This window comes from Babylonia areolata, chromosome 24 (genome assembly GCF_041734735.1).
Source record: "Babylonia areolata isolate BAREFJ2019XMU chromosome 24, ASM4173473v1, whole genome shotgun sequence".
Lineage (NCBI taxonomy): Eukaryota > Metazoa > Mollusca > Gastropoda > Neogastropoda > Buccinidae > Babylonia > Babylonia areolata.
In genome coordinates this window covers 22994901-23011809 of record NC_134899.1, presented here as the reverse complement: position 1 = coordinate 23011809, position 16909 = coordinate 22994901, and the positions used below count along the sequence as shown (strand labels likewise).

At 40.7% G+C, this 16909-nt stretch overlaps 1 protein-coding gene across 1 annotated transcript; it reads right to left on the bottom strand.

Annotated features, from left to right (window-relative positions):
- Nucleotides 1-289: 289 nt before the first annotated feature.
- Nucleotides 290-16520, bottom strand: LOC143298895 (G2/mitotic-specific cyclin-A-like). Its single transcript, XM_076611915.1, has 9 exons — nt 16240-16520; nt 12501-12702; nt 11931-12184; nt 10573-10796; nt 8807-8882; nt 5835-5981; nt 4591-4707; nt 2931-3064; nt 290-1662 (listed from the first exon to the last, which is right to left on the bottom strand). Exons 1-9 carry the CDS (start codon nt 16393-16395, stop codon nt 1611-1613), a joined length of 1362 nt encoding a protein of 453 aa, XP_076468030.1. The 5' UTR covers nt 16396-16520; the 3' UTR covers nt 290-1610.
- Between the last annotated feature and the right edge of the window lie 389 nt (nt 16521-16909).

Here is a 16909-nt window from a genome sequence, read left to right as displayed (position 1 = left end):
AGAGTCCACTTTGATACTGGACACTTGCAACCAAAAATGGTGCTGCATGAGATGTGCGGTCCCTGTGGAGAGCAGCCCAGTTTGACATTAGCCAAGTTATCAAAATGGTGAGTTATTGTATGAAGTGTAATTGTTTAAGCAGGTTAGGAAATGCTAGTTCGCTGTGGTGAAATGTTGCAAATTGCCAGAGCTTTTGGGTTATGAGAAGGCATGTGTGATGTGCTTGAAAGAGTATATCCATAGATAAATCTTCAGTCACCACTTCCAGAATCACACGTTTTTTTTATATTTTTTATTTTCACTTGTTTGGCTCTTAAAAGACAAATGTTAAAAAAACAATGTCCATTAACATTTTCTTCACCCACAAGGTTGCAGACTACAGCAGGAGCAACTGGCAAGATCAGCAGTGCACATGTCTACATGCACCCATACTTTACGCACCTATACCCCACTCAAACATATTAGCATAGTCAGTTTTCCAAACAAGGATCGCCCTCACCTCATATATATATATATTTTTTTTTTTAACTGCTTTAGCACAGCATGCACCTTCTGTTTGAATAAAGTAGACAAAGCATGAGAAGGAAGCATGAAAGAGGCAGGCTTTTCTGAATGAAGTACTGCACACAAAAACACCAAGTACTGCACAATAAAAATCACAACACACCAAGACAAACACCAAGACAAAACACCAAACTACAGGTCTACCTCCCTCCCCCATAGTGGAAACACTCCATGAAACAAAACATGTTGAACACAAACCAGACTGCCACCACAAAATGCACATGAACACTAAAACACAAAGTTACAATGTTAACCCCCACACAAGCTACCAACACCACCGCCCATGGATAATGGGTTCTGGACACGGCCCATACTGACCCTACCAGTTCTCACAAACAGAACCCCCCAATCTTTTTTAATCTAGTTTTAACACTAGGGAAAACAGTAATAGAGACGAGGCAGAAAGACTAAAGCAGATTTTTTACTTGGAGACAAAACATGGAAATTGGACAAAATGTGGAAAAACTGAACAGGCAGAAGACAGGCAGAAAACTGACTAGACGAGGCAGAAAACTATGGCACTGCATTTCTGAAACCGTCAGAAAAATCTGCAAATACGACTAAGTCTGTCAACTGTTCACAGTCCAACACCCACAGGGTATTCACAATATGGACACTAATTGTTACTAGTATCTTGCATAAATACCTACACAATGGAATAAAATGTTTAAAACTGAAGCAGTCTAAAATTATAGAGTCCCCAGCACCAATGGCTACACTGCGCACCAGGTTTCTTGATCATGTTCCAACACTGGTTTCCTTTTCCCCCTTGCCCATTACAACAGTCAGCCATGCTAGTTTGTTCCAGATCAGCCACAGGCTTATGTAAAAACAAGGCTCCTTTTCACGGTATTGCACAGTCCCTCAAAGTCTTTGAGAGATTCAACCAGTTGGGAGGGGGTGGGGGGGTTGGAGTGGGGAGATTGGAAGGGTGGATGGAAAATCTCAATTGAGATGGGGGGTGGGGGGGTCAAAAGGAGGGGAGTTGGAGGTGGGCATGAGAGAAGGGGGAGGGGGGTGGCAGACTGAAGGTGACCATGTGGTCACTAGAGCACCAGAGGAAAGGGTTCAGGTTCAATCAAGGACACTTCAGCATACCTGCAACAATATGGACTCAGTTAAAAATGATGTTCAAAATACTTTTCAATGATTGAAACTAAAAATAGGTTATTTGCACTGGATACTGGTTGTCTTTGTTCATTATTTCACTTATGTAACCTTTTTGCACCTTTTATGTCTTATGATTCCAGGAGCTTATGCCTTGCGATGCAGGTTTGTACACATGCAAGGGCATGTGCAGTAGACTTGCTGGGAATGGAAGAGTGAACACATGAAAAATTACATGTTTAGATTGTTCTGAAATCCACTAGGTCATTTCTAAACATTTTATTGGAACATGCATTCTCCCTAGTTATGTTCACCCCCATTGTATGGAAACAGACTGTACTAGGACAGGTGGCTGTGTTCAGTTGCACATGTAACATTTCTGAACCCGAGCTGGCCATGCAAAGAGTTTTGTGCAGTCATGTTACAAAGAACTCCAAAATGTGGACAAAAGGACATTCAAAAGGACCATTCCAAAAAGATTTATCCAGTTTCCCCATTATGCAATTCAGAAATAAAGTGAAAGCACTGACAGTGATAATGTAACAAAGCATATCAGCACAATTGTTGACACTAGGCTTGATGTCAAGCAATAGTAAATTCCATTAAAATGGAGGACCCAACTCATTCCTCTAAATATAAGGCATGGTACAGTCATATACCTTATGTATACCCATACCTGCATCAGTATTGCACACTGATATCACAATTAGCATTTTGTAAATTGTTTTGATCCTGTATTGAGTTTTGACACTTCAACCCTGTGTCCGCCTGAGGTGTACGCGGCCGATCCGTTCTCTGCCCGAGCCCACCTCACAGGCAGGCTAAGGAAACCGTTTAAATGGGTTAAGGGGGCGCTTAAGTGAAGCATCCCTGCTGATGCAGCCAGGCCAAAACATGCCGGGCTGGGAGGGTTGAACAGGCAGGACCTTAAAGGGCTAAAGGGTTAACAGTATGGTGTCAAGCCTGCACATAGTGTCTTAGCCATTTTTCAATGTTTTGACCAATTATACACACAAGTGGTTCTGAAAGGCATGGCAATCAAAAAGGAAAAATATTAACACTTGTGAATTGGGGGGGGGAGTATTTGGCAATGCTGACCAGTAATCCATGGTTGTAATAATAGTGTTCCTTTAAATAGTTGCTCCCATGTGCTAAGCTCACTTTCTGGACAGGCATGCCTTAATTGATCAGTCTACAAAGTACATTCTAGAAGCATTGTCACAAAAACCATCTGCCCAATCAAACTGAACTGTACTTACTCTGGGAGTTCAAACAAATGGCAACAAGCAACCTCACGGTCTTGGCTGACGTGTCGGTGCACCTGGTGCAGGTACCGCACACAAACCTCCAGGTCTACCAGCTCATACTGTGACACTTCAACACACTGCTGATCCTGAAAACATTGAAAGAAACTTGCCTACAGCTCAGCTGATGGCACCATGATCATGGCTGAACAAAAACGGTCACTTAGAACCTGAAACCGAAAGAAATTAGGCTAAGTTCAGCCACATTCATGCAAATCCATTATTTTACAATCATTTCATTTTAAAAATTTTCACAAACCTGTAGGTAGGCTCTCATGGCCTGACCAGTGCATTGGTTTATGTGAAGGTTGAAACATTCTACATAGATGTATATATGGATCATCCCAAATGCTTCTGACACCTTGAAACACTTGTGCACATAACCTAAGACATGCCGACAATTTCTAGGTTTAAAAATCTAGACAAAATTATAACTGGCATAAAACTGCCAAAAAGTATCTTGCATATCTTGGGTGCAAATACATGTAAAAGGTGGTAGGGGTAGGAGATGGGGTAGGTAGGATAACAGGCATAGGATAGGTGCACAATCCACTCCTCGTACCACAGCAGGGTCTTTTAGTTAGATGAATTGGTGTATTTCTCAAACAGCACTTAGCACATCCTTAGCAGTTAGCAGCACACAGCCCCCATGGTACTGCCATGCCTGTCCGGCCCTCCCAGCCTGCTCCAAGGAAAAAGAAACCCCACTTGCCTATCCAGTTTATCCTTGCACCAACTAGCGCCATATGCAAACTTGGCAACCCAGAACCTTCCCAATTGAGAACAGACCAGTCTGGGACCAACAGTGCTAGACTTGCAATTCCAACGCTTCTCACAGAACCCACTGCCAAGGAGATGGGAGGTGAAGGGGAGGAGGAAAGATCGCCTAGCCCAATTCTGTTCTGAACAGCTCATGATAAACATACCATGCGGTGACCACTGAGGCAGATGCCATCCTGCCAGATCGACATGGATACCACTGGTAGTCATGTGTGGTAAATATCACCAAGAGGAAGGGTTAACGGGAAACCGGGTTGAGGGTGATGTTAAAAAGGGCAGGACTAAATTTGTGGCCTGAGGTCGATCAGTATATTCCACAATAACTTGCTCCCTCTACACTTGGCCAAGGGAAGGGGTGAAGGGACAGGGTATGGGGAGAGGTTGGGGATAGATGCCATGGGAGGAGGGAGGAGAGTAGGGGAGGAAGGGGTCCATAAGTAGTGTCCTGGGAAAATCCCAGGCTTCCACGGGTGCCTAACACTAACAGCATTAGTGCTTCATCTTGGTCAAAATTAAGGCTTCCTCAAATTATAGGTCAATGGAGCAGCACCAAGGAAATGACTAGGGAACTGACACTGAAGGTCTTGATTTCAGGCGAATGGACAATGTAACAGCGGACTGATCAGGATATGGCGTAAACCCAAATCTAGTAATTTGTGAAGGACACCACATTAGAGATGAGAATTGTTAAGGAAAGCATAAACTTGACACATTGACATGCAATGAATGTTGAATGTAGGATGAAAAGAGATTACTTGTATTTTCATACATTACACCCACAGTATGGCATGCACCCAACAATGTTCATATGTAACATTTCAGGACATGTACGTACCCAGGGTAGGATGAACTTCAGGGTGCGACGGGCCAGGCACAGAGCTGAAGCTGCCACCATGCTGGGTGGGTCGATCAGGAAGTCGTCTTCATTCAGCACTGCTAGATAGCACAGATACTGCGAAACCACATTTAGTATACTATGACGTAGGTACTGAAAATCATGCTTAATACACCACAGAACATACTGGAACCCACCCATCATTTAGTATACCATAACTTTGAAAACCATGCACAAGACATTGTATATACTCCAAACATCCACACTATCATGACAGCATAGATACTGGAAATATCCATTTTACCGTAACAGCACTGATACTGAACACCCACTTAGACAATGATAGTACAATGATAGTACAGATACTGAAAATACCCACTAAACATACCATGCTAACATTGAAATAGCAAACTGACATGTTAGAATACTGAACATACAATTTCACTGCCCATTAACATGTCAGTGAAGACTTGCCTCAAAATAAACTGGTGATGGAGCTCTATTCAAGGAAAGTTGCCACCAATACATTATAAAATTGAAACAGCAAAGTAGAACAGTACCGTCGGCCCCATAGGCATAGGATTGATGAGTTGGTAATTTCCCACACTTTCACTGAACAAGTCATAATGCAGTCTTGCAGTTTGCCTGTCACCTCACTGAGCAACCTTCACCTTGCAACCAGGGATGAAAGCCCAACTATGTCATGTGTATTAAACTCAAAGATTAGAATACACCTTATAACTTACTTGCAGCCCGACTGAGTCTAGCACACCAAAATTTGGATAAGTTAAATGAAAACTGGAATACTTCTCAAACATGGTGAAAAGTAATGTCACCCTCAGTTTGCTTTCTTTGTACAAACTGATACAGCTAGAAAATAACCCATTTCAAAGTCTGATGCTAATACCAGTGAATGAGGCATGATCTTCCATGGCAAACTTGTAAAGTGCTGGTGGAATGCAGATTCAAAAAGCTGAACTAAGATTGTATGGAGGAGCAGTTAAATCTTGTCTCATGCATTCCTAGTCTTTAAATTCAGTAACTGTACAAATTCCACTTTACTGAACATTAAAAAAATAAAACAGGTGTTAAACCCGATTGTTTAGATGTGTTGCACTCAACTGATTTGGCCACAGCACTCTGGATTATGGCAACCCCAGAGAAGAGTTCTAAATTACCTGGACATGCATTTCGATGGGAACTTAGGGCAAGGTACTGACAGGACATGTTTAAAAGGTACTCACGAAGGTGAGACTCTGAACCTCATTGCGAAGGGTATCATCATAGGCAGCGGTAGTCAAGTTGAGGAGTCGCCGAGCAAACCAAGCAGTGGTTGGAAAGCTCAAATCGAAACCAATGTTATGCAGCAATAACCTCGCCATTCCTCGCACCTGCACAAATGTTTTCATTGAACACCCAGACCCACTATAAACATGCACAGGTAACACCCATATCCGTACTTTCAAAACTATGGTGAGCACCAGCTCACAACTGCACTTCCTGCAACTTGAATGAGGAATCTTGTTCCTTTCCTGTCATTACATACCATGTTGAAAGATCCACTTTCACTAAGTGTTGGTTAATTTCACTATTATACATGTGCTTTGGATTTTTCTGGAATATCTTGTATACAAAATCCACATGTATAGAAATGGTACTACTTAGCACTTGGAATTCAGGCAAATCCGACCCACCAATACTGGAAATTGCACAGCGCTAACTTGCTTCAGAGTAAGTGGTCCATTTGCATTCTGAAGTTCTGTTGAGAACAAGGCTGGTGGAAAGGGGGGTCTGTTAACCCTTAACCTGCTTTCAATCCATTGCTCTTAAAATTAAAATTAAAAATATTGCTTAGAGCCCAGCCGACCATGAAGGCCATATCAGGGCTATCCACCATTCAAAGGCTGGTCACCGCAGATGGGCCACCCCAATGTTTTCAGCTTTCTACTGCACTGTGATCACTCCATGATAAAAATTTCACAACTTTTGTACTAAGCATATACTATATTAAATACTATTAAAAATATTTATTTCTTTTAAATATTGCAATATTGTCCACGGAGGGACATCACGGAACAACGTTCTCAATGAATCTGCTGTAAAAAAAAACCCCCGTCGTGTGTCATAAAAGTCCCAACAATCAATCAGAATATGTTGCACAGTGAGTGGTTCATCACACGGAATACACCAAGGAGCTTCTTTCAGGAGGTAGGAATGTGTGATGTATGTATGACCTGTATGAAGTCGGCACAGCACTCATTTCTTTTCGATTCACCACAGCCATAGGCAGAGTCTCTTGAAGATTTGGTCGTATTTTAAATAATTTGTTATCTATTTGTTCATTCCATTCTTTCTGCCAGAGATCTTTAGTATACCGATGAACTTTGGGTTTAAAATCAGTAAAAGGAATATAAAACTTACATTGTTTCTAACAGCACTCTTAGCCAGATTATCTGCTATTTCGTAACGCATGACTGGGCACCCAAGCCAGAATGATTACAAAACCATTTCTTTTACGATGGGTAAACAAACTGAAGAATTCTCGAAGTTTGGGATGATCAATATTACGATGAGCTATTGCCTCCAGGGAAGAAAGCGAGTCAGAAAAAACAACAAATTTACGATTAGATGATTGCAATATAGCATTTAAAGCTAGATTTAAAGCAGTTAGCTCTGCAGTAAACACAGAACTGACAGAATGTTTCTTGAGTCTTTGGGAGGGAGAAGTCGGACAAAAAGCAGAAGCAGCCACTCCCTCCTCAGATTTTGAGCCATCCGTAAAAATTCTGGTATAATCGATATTTCTGGCAGAGTTCGGAAAACAACTTTTTATAGACCAGTGAACTGGTACAGTCTTTCTTGAAGATGGTGAGATCAAATAAGATTTCAGGAGTTTCAAAAGTCCATGGAGGTTCCTCAGGAATTTTAAATTCAGTATTAATGTAGGATCAATTTGGGCTTCTTGAATGTATTGAAGCATTCGGATTCCCAATGGAGGTGTACACTTTGGGTTGTTATCAAATCTGGATTTAAACTGGTTTATAAATACTGTTGTGAGCTGGGTTTATTTCAGAAACTAATTTAAGGTAGTAGTTCATAGAAAGTTTCAGTCTACGATTTGAAAGAGATGGCTCTCCAGCTTCTGCATATAAACTATGTACCGGTGTAGTACGGAAAGCTCCCAAACGAAGTCGGAGTCCCTGATGAACAGGGTCCAGCATCTTTAGGTAGGAAGGTCTTGCTGAACCATAGACAACACAACCATAATCAAGTTTAGAACGGACAAGTGCTCTATAGAGGTGCAAAAGGGTTTTCTTATCTGCACCCCACTCCGTATGTGCAACAATTCTTATAATATTTAGAGCTTTTTGGCATGAAATTTTTTAAATGTTTTAGATGACTAAGGAAGTTCAATTTCTGATCAAAAATAACCAAGGAATTTCACCTCTTTCACAGCTGGAATTTTTTATTTCCCTAGATGAATCTCAGGATCTGGAAAAAAAATGGCGGTAATTGTGAAAATGGATAGATTGTGTTTTGCCAATTGAGAAAGTGAAACCATTTTCTTCTGCCCAATTTTGGATCTTGTCAACACAGAGCTGAAGCCGGCGTTGAATGCCAGGGTAGAAACTCCCACTTGCATATAAAGCAAAATCATCAACAAGGAGAGGAGTCATTGTCATTGTTTACAGAGTTAACTATATTATTTATTTTGATACTAAAAAGAGCAGGTGACAGAATGCTCCCTTGTGGAACGCCCATTTCCTGTTCATGAAGATCTGAGAGAGTAGAACCTACTCGAACTTGAAAAGTACGGTCTTCTAAGAATTTGTCTATAAATTGAGGAAGGTGGCCTCGAAAACCCATTTCATGAAGATGATGAAGTATTCCCTTTTTCCAGGTGGTGTCATATGCTTTCTCCAGATCAAAAAAGATAGCTACCACATGCTGTTTATTTAAGAAATCATTTCGTATAGCAGTTTCTAATCGGACTAAATGGTCAAGGGTAGAGTGATGCTTCCTGAATCCACACTGCTCTTTGGCTGAAAGTCCATCTGTTTCTAGTTTCCACAGTCTACTGTTTACCATTTTTTCCATTTGTTTACAAATGCAACTAGTAAGAGCAAATCCATTGCTCTTGACTAAAATATGAAATATTGAATTTTCATACAAATATTCTACACACTGAAGTGGAATGAACATTTTCTCAACCCACCTCACTTGCAGGGTAAGCATCTTCCGTCAAATAGGCCAGATCTGAGGATCGTAGGTTATCATTCTCCATGACTTTTCTGCAACACAAATCACATGACAGCTCAAGTCTATCAACCAGGAAGACAATTTACAGATGCCTTCTGTTAATGCTCACACCATGGGGGGGAAGGGCAGAGTTGGAGAATGGCCTCTGGTGATTTGATATCAGAAACCTCATGTCCAGCAAACTGAATACTGAAATTAGCTTTGCAAGCACTGTTCATCTTACCCAACTGCTTTCCTTCCACATTCCTTTCAACCTTACTGAATGACCACATGAACTGAAGCAAGTTTTATTTAGACCAGATACCTTAACACCTTCAGTGCCTGTAAGAATTCAGCTGAAGTCCTGCATAAAGTACTGCCATAGTGACTATAAGACATCCACTGACATACTGCATCAATTTGTTTTTCCTTCATAGTTTTGTTCAATGAACATTAACATGTGTCTGAACTAAAACACTATCTGAATAAGCAAACGTCTGGAAGACACCTATTTGCTAACTGGACCACTTGAAGCAGGTGTGAACAGGATTTGGCTTATATGCAATTAAGGCATTAAAATGTCCAGCAAAGACATTCTCAGCGAACATACACAACTTTGCAGCCTGTGCAAATGATTATAACTGGCATAACGATAGATGAATCTCAAGTTTGAACATTATGACACTGACAATATTTGACTGGTCACTCATGTCAGTTTGAGAAGATGAACAGTGACATGAGTGGTTTGTCAGGTTTTGGGGGGGGAGGGGGAGGGAGGAAGGACACTGAACAGTATCCAGATCTTAACTATACATGTGCCATAAATGTTTCCTTAAATTTCTTGTAAAATGTATACCAGCATATGGTTTGATTCAAAGAATGTTTATGAGCTCAGTTTCCCTATGAGCTGAACCCCACACCTATGGCTGATTTGGCTTTAGTAGAAATTCAAATGTCAAGGAACAGCAACACTGATCTTGAATACCATAAACTGGACTGATTACTGCAATGCAGTTGGATGCCTCCACACTGGCATTACTATCCATTTTAATACAGGCAAAATTAAGGCCTGGTACAGTTCAAACATTTCCCCAAAGTTGGAGAAAAAGGAAAAGATCTCCCAAAGTTGTCATGCACTGAATTTCAGCCCACTGGACTGACATGAGCTGTATTTTTTCAACTAGGTGCAAAATTCTGTCTTCTCAGCCATTCTGCTTAGTTAACTTGGAAAAAAGTTGAACCAGTCTTTAGTCTGGTTTCATTAACCCTCTCCCCACACCTCAAAATCGGCCCACTTTTAATGATCATTTTCCCTTTAATTTCAGTGATAGCAAAAATAGCTCTACTGCATTATGGAAATATTGGCTCTAAACTGCCACTCATTCACTTTACAACTGTACATTTTACATGCATAACTACAGTACCAAGTTGTCTTGCAGACTCAACTGGACATGCCAGGCATCTCCATTACACACCAAACAGGTTATGGGATCTAATACTTGCATATTTAACCATGTAGAAACTAAGGTTTATCATAGGTCTGCATATCCATTGACCTCAATTTATATCCATAAACAGGCACTTTTACTAGGATTTAACATGGGACTATGATTGCTCGTACAACAAACCTTTTTAGCTAATGCACTGGGTACAACACAACTTGTCCACCTAGGAGCTTGGGACTATACCCTGACAAATGGAAAGTCACATTTGTGATTCTTAGAGTGCTACTATTGCCCTTACCCTGCCATAAGCAGTGCTCCAGTTCCAACCAACTGGAGGTTGATGCGCGCCACAGGTGCCGCTTCGAGGTACCTGTCCACTAAGCTGACTGCCAGGAAAAGCGTTTCATGGCGGTATTCGTATGTGACGGCCACCTCAATCATCCAGTCCACCAAGATGGTCCTCATCGCCAATGATAATTCAGCCTGCATGCTCATAAATCCCTGCTCTGGTCTCCCATCCAGCTGAAAGCATACACAGGAACTGATCACTGCTTGCACTTACAATACACAATGAATGCATTAATAGTAATACTGAAGTTTACAGCCAAGGACTTGCATTTTTCCCCCCAGTGCTAATCCGATTTCAAATCTTATCATATAAATTTTTAAATCCTTTAGAAACCATTCCTTTATTTGATGCTGTTGACTTCATGCTATTTTACTGACAGAACATGTATTCAAGACATGAAACAAGAAAACTCTGCCTTACCTAAGTAAAAAGGAATTAAATTTTGAAACGGGTACTCCCATCTATTGCCCCTCATTCCCACTACAAGACATGTACACCCCCAAAACAAGATCCCACCACCTATTCTATACATTGTCAATGAATCTGCCTGGCTGCCAAAGACCAGTTTCCCAAACTGCCAACCTATGGAGCAGTATTTAAAATCACAACATATAGTATCTGGCTTTTCATACAAAAACTGCACTGAAACAGTTTACTGAAGTCTTATGTGACTAAGCTGAAAGCACTTTTTAAATGTAAGCAATTTAAAAGCATAAAAGATGAATACTTAGTCTAGACAGTACTTTGTGGATGCCAACAGCAAGCAATTGTAGGGGCAAGTGAACTGTGCAAGATTGTAATGTCATGATTGAATGACAATCATGTTGCCCTATATCTACCCAGTACAATCTGAAACATGGTATATACAAGTCCACCGAACACTTCCATTTTGTCAACTGAATCAATTCAGGGTCTCAACATACCTTCAGTCAGTACTGTACCAAGTTCTGCATCTAACCACTTTAAACTGACATGTCACAACTCAACATACATGCTCTCATGCATCATTTACCTGGATATGGAGATTCACTTGTACAATTTCTCACTTAGCACTTAATTTCTTCCATGCCAACTTCAAAGGTCTGATAGTAACCATACCTGGGAAAGTGACTTTACACTAGCTTAACTTCAGATCTAAAAATTCATTCAGTCCTGTGACAATATGGGATTTTCAGTTCTATATACATAGAATTTAATGCTTTTAAGCCAATCATGTCAAACCTAAATTTACATCAGCCAAATCCAATATCCATTCAAATCCAGCTAAATGGCTTGTTTTAACAATGGTCTTATTTTCTCCCACCTACCTCCCTCTCGTGCATTTGGTCAACGACATATTCGTCATATTCTGGACTTAGTGGGTTCCACTGGTAAGTTGGTAGATGCAGCAATCCTTCCAGTATCGAATCATCCTCCGGATCATCCAGATCATCCAGATCGGGCTCAATTTCTTCATCTGACTCTTCGGATGACTCATCGGATGACTCATCACTTGAATCCATCTCTTCATTTTCAAGGTCCATTTCATAATTTTCAAACTGGAGCTCGTCCATGTCCTCATCTGCAAACAATGTCATCTAGTTTATTCAGACTGCACCCAGTCAACTTCTGCAGTGCCTATTTTCTGCATCACTGAAAAAAAATATCACTGCCAAATTCAGATTACCCCCACACACACACACACGTAAAACAGTAGCTAATTGTGATTTACTATTTGCATCCAAGTTAAACTTGAGTTATTTAAGTTCCAACCATCCACAAGCTTAAAAAAAACTTGAAACAGCATTATTTTTCAAAGTTGATACAACCTCCAGCATATAAAAATCCATTTTCAATCCCTTGTTCAAAATGTTGAGTGAATTCAATTAGTGACTTACCATTGTCTGGCAAGGCAGGAAGGTTGATATCTTGCAGATCACTGGGACCTGCCGCCACTACATTCACCTGCACTGGGGGAACCCCAGGTTCACTGACCACATCGTCCAGTTGGTTCTCAAAGGTCTGCACTAGACTTCCATCGTGGAAAACGACCTGTCGGCCCTCTAGAACACCATCCTTTGCGTCGTTCTTACCAGAGCCCTGCACATCCAAAACAATTCAGATTTCCTTGCACTACGAGCTTTATACAGGGGATAGTTCCATAATACAGATTCCAGCATAAGCATAACCCTTAGAAGTTATCCACACAACTCAATCCACTGCTTCCTGTCTTAGCTTCCCAGGTGTAGTTCAGTTTTTAATTAGAAAATTCATGTGAAATGCAATATGTCATGGGGAAAAAATCTTCCTTACCATGCTCTTGGCACCCATGCAACTAATGTTGACCTCTTGACAAATTTCATATGCAAGTTATCTGGTTTTAGAATAAAATTGATCAAATACAAAATGGACAGGTTTTTAATGTGTATTAATATTGTCAATGAGACAAGTTGGAAGCAATATAATTTGACAAAAATAAGTAAAAATATTTACTTCACATTTTGGCAAAATTTCTTGTATCCCCTTAATTTAAAGACCAGACAAATCCAGGTCATGAAAGGTATTCCCATGGGAACACCATTCTTTGAAACAGCTCATATGGTGAGTTGTGAAGAACTTTTATAATTGTACTTGTATATGGCAAAACTCCCATTGAGGTGCCTCAGACAGAACAGCACATAAATGTATGCCATGACTTAAATTGTAGATATGAATAATCACAGGCACAAAATGTGCCCTGAACATAGCAAACTACCCACAAGCACCCTACATGAAAATCCCAATATACTAGCTTCGAGTCACTTGTCTGAAACATACCCACCACTTAATATACAGATAGATGTTCTGGAAGATCTGCTGGTTCTGGATATGCAATTCCTACTTTGAAAATTGGAAGTCATATCGGAAAGGGTTTTGATTTACAGCTGAATTGCTGTTATGGCATTAACATATCTAATTGATCTGCCCCTAAACGATTGTTTAATTTCATGTCGATTCAAAATCAGTTCTGCAGTTATCAAATCAGGTTATACGAACATTTATCATTTTTGAAATAAGATTTGATTCACTGTATTCAAATGAACTGAAATGTGCTGGATTCCCTCACTGTGGGACTTTCTAATGAAAGTGCAGATCTTGCAAAGCTTGGAGCTAAAAATGCTTCAAATGCAACTGAACTTCCTCGTTCATCTGTAAATGTGTTAACATTGTTGAAAGAAAAATGCAAAATTCCTTTTCTGTCTTTAGAAGTTAACACTTCTGCCTCAAATGCTAAATAGTGAAAATATTGAATGCATTTGCAAGGGACGTTTAACGGTAGAGCACACTTTAACATAGTAATGAAACCTTGCCTCCAGAAATTATGGAAGGTGGTTACCAGTTTCAAATATTAACATTTTTTGGAAAAAGTTATTTCAAACTGTTCATTAAAGTTAGCTAGTTGTGTTGAATAGGCCAGTGGTTTATTGTAGGTCCCCACATGAACCTCTTCAATGTACAGTAGTGCATACAATATTTGTTTTATTAATCCCGCTTCCCCCATCCCACCCAATATGTTTCTCCAATCACTGACACACCCTCTCCATTTTACATTTTGTACCATCTTTTCCACATTGTTCTTAGTCCCCTCCCCCTGGCCTCCCCCCTCTACCTCACTGCCCCCTTTTCATTCAAATATACAGAAATGTGATTTCTAATGATAGAAATGATAATCCAAATAATATTTTCATCTAATATCTTAGATGATTAGACTAAATAAACGAACCCACATGACAAGCAGGGGGTGGGGTGGTGGGGACCACAAGGGGTGTAGAGAGTGGGAGGAGACTAACCACTATGCTGTATATTGTGATTTTGAACAAGTAGGTTTTGAAAGAGACGTAGATCAAGGAGAATTTCAGACAGGTGCTTTGACACTGAAAAGCCTTTGACAATTTCTTTGAGACTGTCGGGACCTGCTTTTCCTCCAGAAGACCTGAGAAAGGTAATGGGTATAAACTTAAGATGGAAAAGAACCTTTAAGTGGCAAGCCGATTTTGTACTATATTCTGCACTGAATGGGCAACCCAATAAATTTGACAGGTGTAACGTGAGCTGATTCTACAAATCAGAGGGCAAACATGCGAGTAGTGAATTACAGTAGTCAATCTGAGGATCAAAGGACAAGCTGTGGTTGCTTCAGTCATACAGTTAGCACTACAGATTCTTCAGTTTTGCAATTTTACTTGAATTACATGGTCATGCAGGAGATGAAAATATGCACCCTGGTCTGACTTTGAAAGCTTGACAGCATTGCAGACAGTAAAGGTATGGTCCAAAATATTACTAAGCAGAGCCTAAAGTATGGCTCCTGTCTTGATAGAGCTCAGCATCCATTCCTTCACTGCAACAGTATTTTTATTTGAAGGATAGCAAAGAACTGCTGGAAGAAACCATTGGGCATCTGCAAACTTGATCAGAATGTTGGCTGTTGGACAGTGGTCGAGTGTACAGGCTATTAGACCAAGACCTGAACCTTGGGGAACACCATAAAGAGGAAAGGTCTCGATTCTGAAAGAACTCGACTTGAACACCAAGTGTGATTGGAAAGGTAAAGATTTAAACCAAGTGAGGGCTGTACCAGAGGTTCCCAAAAGTACCACAGAAGAATGCCCAAAGCAGCCAAGTGATTGAGCGGACACAGAACTGGGTAGTACAGATGTGACTTCATATGCTTTTTAACGTAACTATACAGAATATTCTCTATATTTTCAAAAAGACCAGTTATGTCCATCTCTGCAGCATTTGGTAGGCTCTCCAAGCCTGACCAGCATGTTGGTTCCAATCATGACCATCTATTGATCATTGAGCTTTCAGTATAAGCTGACTAAATAACGGACAGCTGAAATTCATTTATGGCAATTCATACATTTCTTACCCTCCACTCCTGTGACTTGTGGAACGTCTGCACCTTGTGAATACTCATTCGTTGAGGGAAATTGTGAATAATGCCGGGAATATATTTCCCAAGTGTCCTAAGGCATAGCATTATTGCATGGTTACTCTTTCATGGTTTGTGGGACCAAAAAGATTTTGGCGCGTTTAGTGACTGAAATCTGCATCACAGTACAAAAGTCGAAATCCACTGAAAACGAGTTACTGAATCTAAAGGTAAAATTGTTTCGTACATGCACAAAAATTACCTGTAAAAGGGGTTCCTGAATTTGGGATGCTAAAATAGGACTAAAAGTAATGCCGGACCATTAACTGACAGAACTCTTCACACTGATTTTCCTTTAAATATATTCTAATTTCTCACTTTCACAGCATGTTCCGTCTTTGCAAGTTGTCTAGCACTGACAATTCCTGACAGCCGGCTTCGAATATATTTACATCGACATTTTCCGGTAAAAATGTTCAGGATCGCCGAGTGGCAAGGGTCAAATCATTTTGCGTTCTTCGTATTTCACGCTGTTCAGTCATTAGCATCGTAATTAGTATCGGTATTTACAGACTTGAGCTTTCCGGTTCGTTTTTTGGTGTGTCGCTCCACTGACTGAACATTCACCGAACATTAATTCAACTTTCACTTTCAAAGGTGGGACAATAGTTTACGACATGAAAAAAAGTTTCGTTTACTTCAAAAACCTGCAGACTCACCCTAAGCGCCGCTGCATTTGGAGGCTGGAGGCAGGTATTGGTGAGGTTGCCAAGCACCGTTCGGGAATTTTTTTCTGGCTTGCTGGACTCTCCTACTTTCTCTACTGCATGGGAACGGGTGTTGTTTTCTTTCATGCTTGCTCCGGTGGCTGCCATTGTAGTCGTATTCTGCACGCTCAGGTGGGGGCACGTTCAAAGTCTTGAGCTCAAACACTGTCCGTTCCAAGTTCAAAAGGAAACGGTATTTTATATCCTACACTTCTGTTTCGCCGAAGAAAGGGAAAGGGACGAAAGTGTGTTGAAGTTTGTTTTTATGTGATCGTGGGAAACTCGGGAACCAACCAGAGCTCTCGCTGGTCAACCCACGTGATATACAACTCTGGAGCTAATTTTACCTTCGTCCAATCTTTTACCATCACCCCATTCGACAACCATCAATCTGACCTCCCTCCTCCATCACACACACACACACACACACACACACAATTCGACCTCCCTCCACCATCACACACACACACACACACACACACCACCTCACCCCCCTCACTTTTGTGTGTCAACCCAACGGCTTCCGTGCAATTCATGATCCGTCATTGAGAGAAGAACAACTGTTCACGTTTTGCTACATCAGCAAAAGATCTGGCGATGGCCAAAGTCACAGCCCAAAATT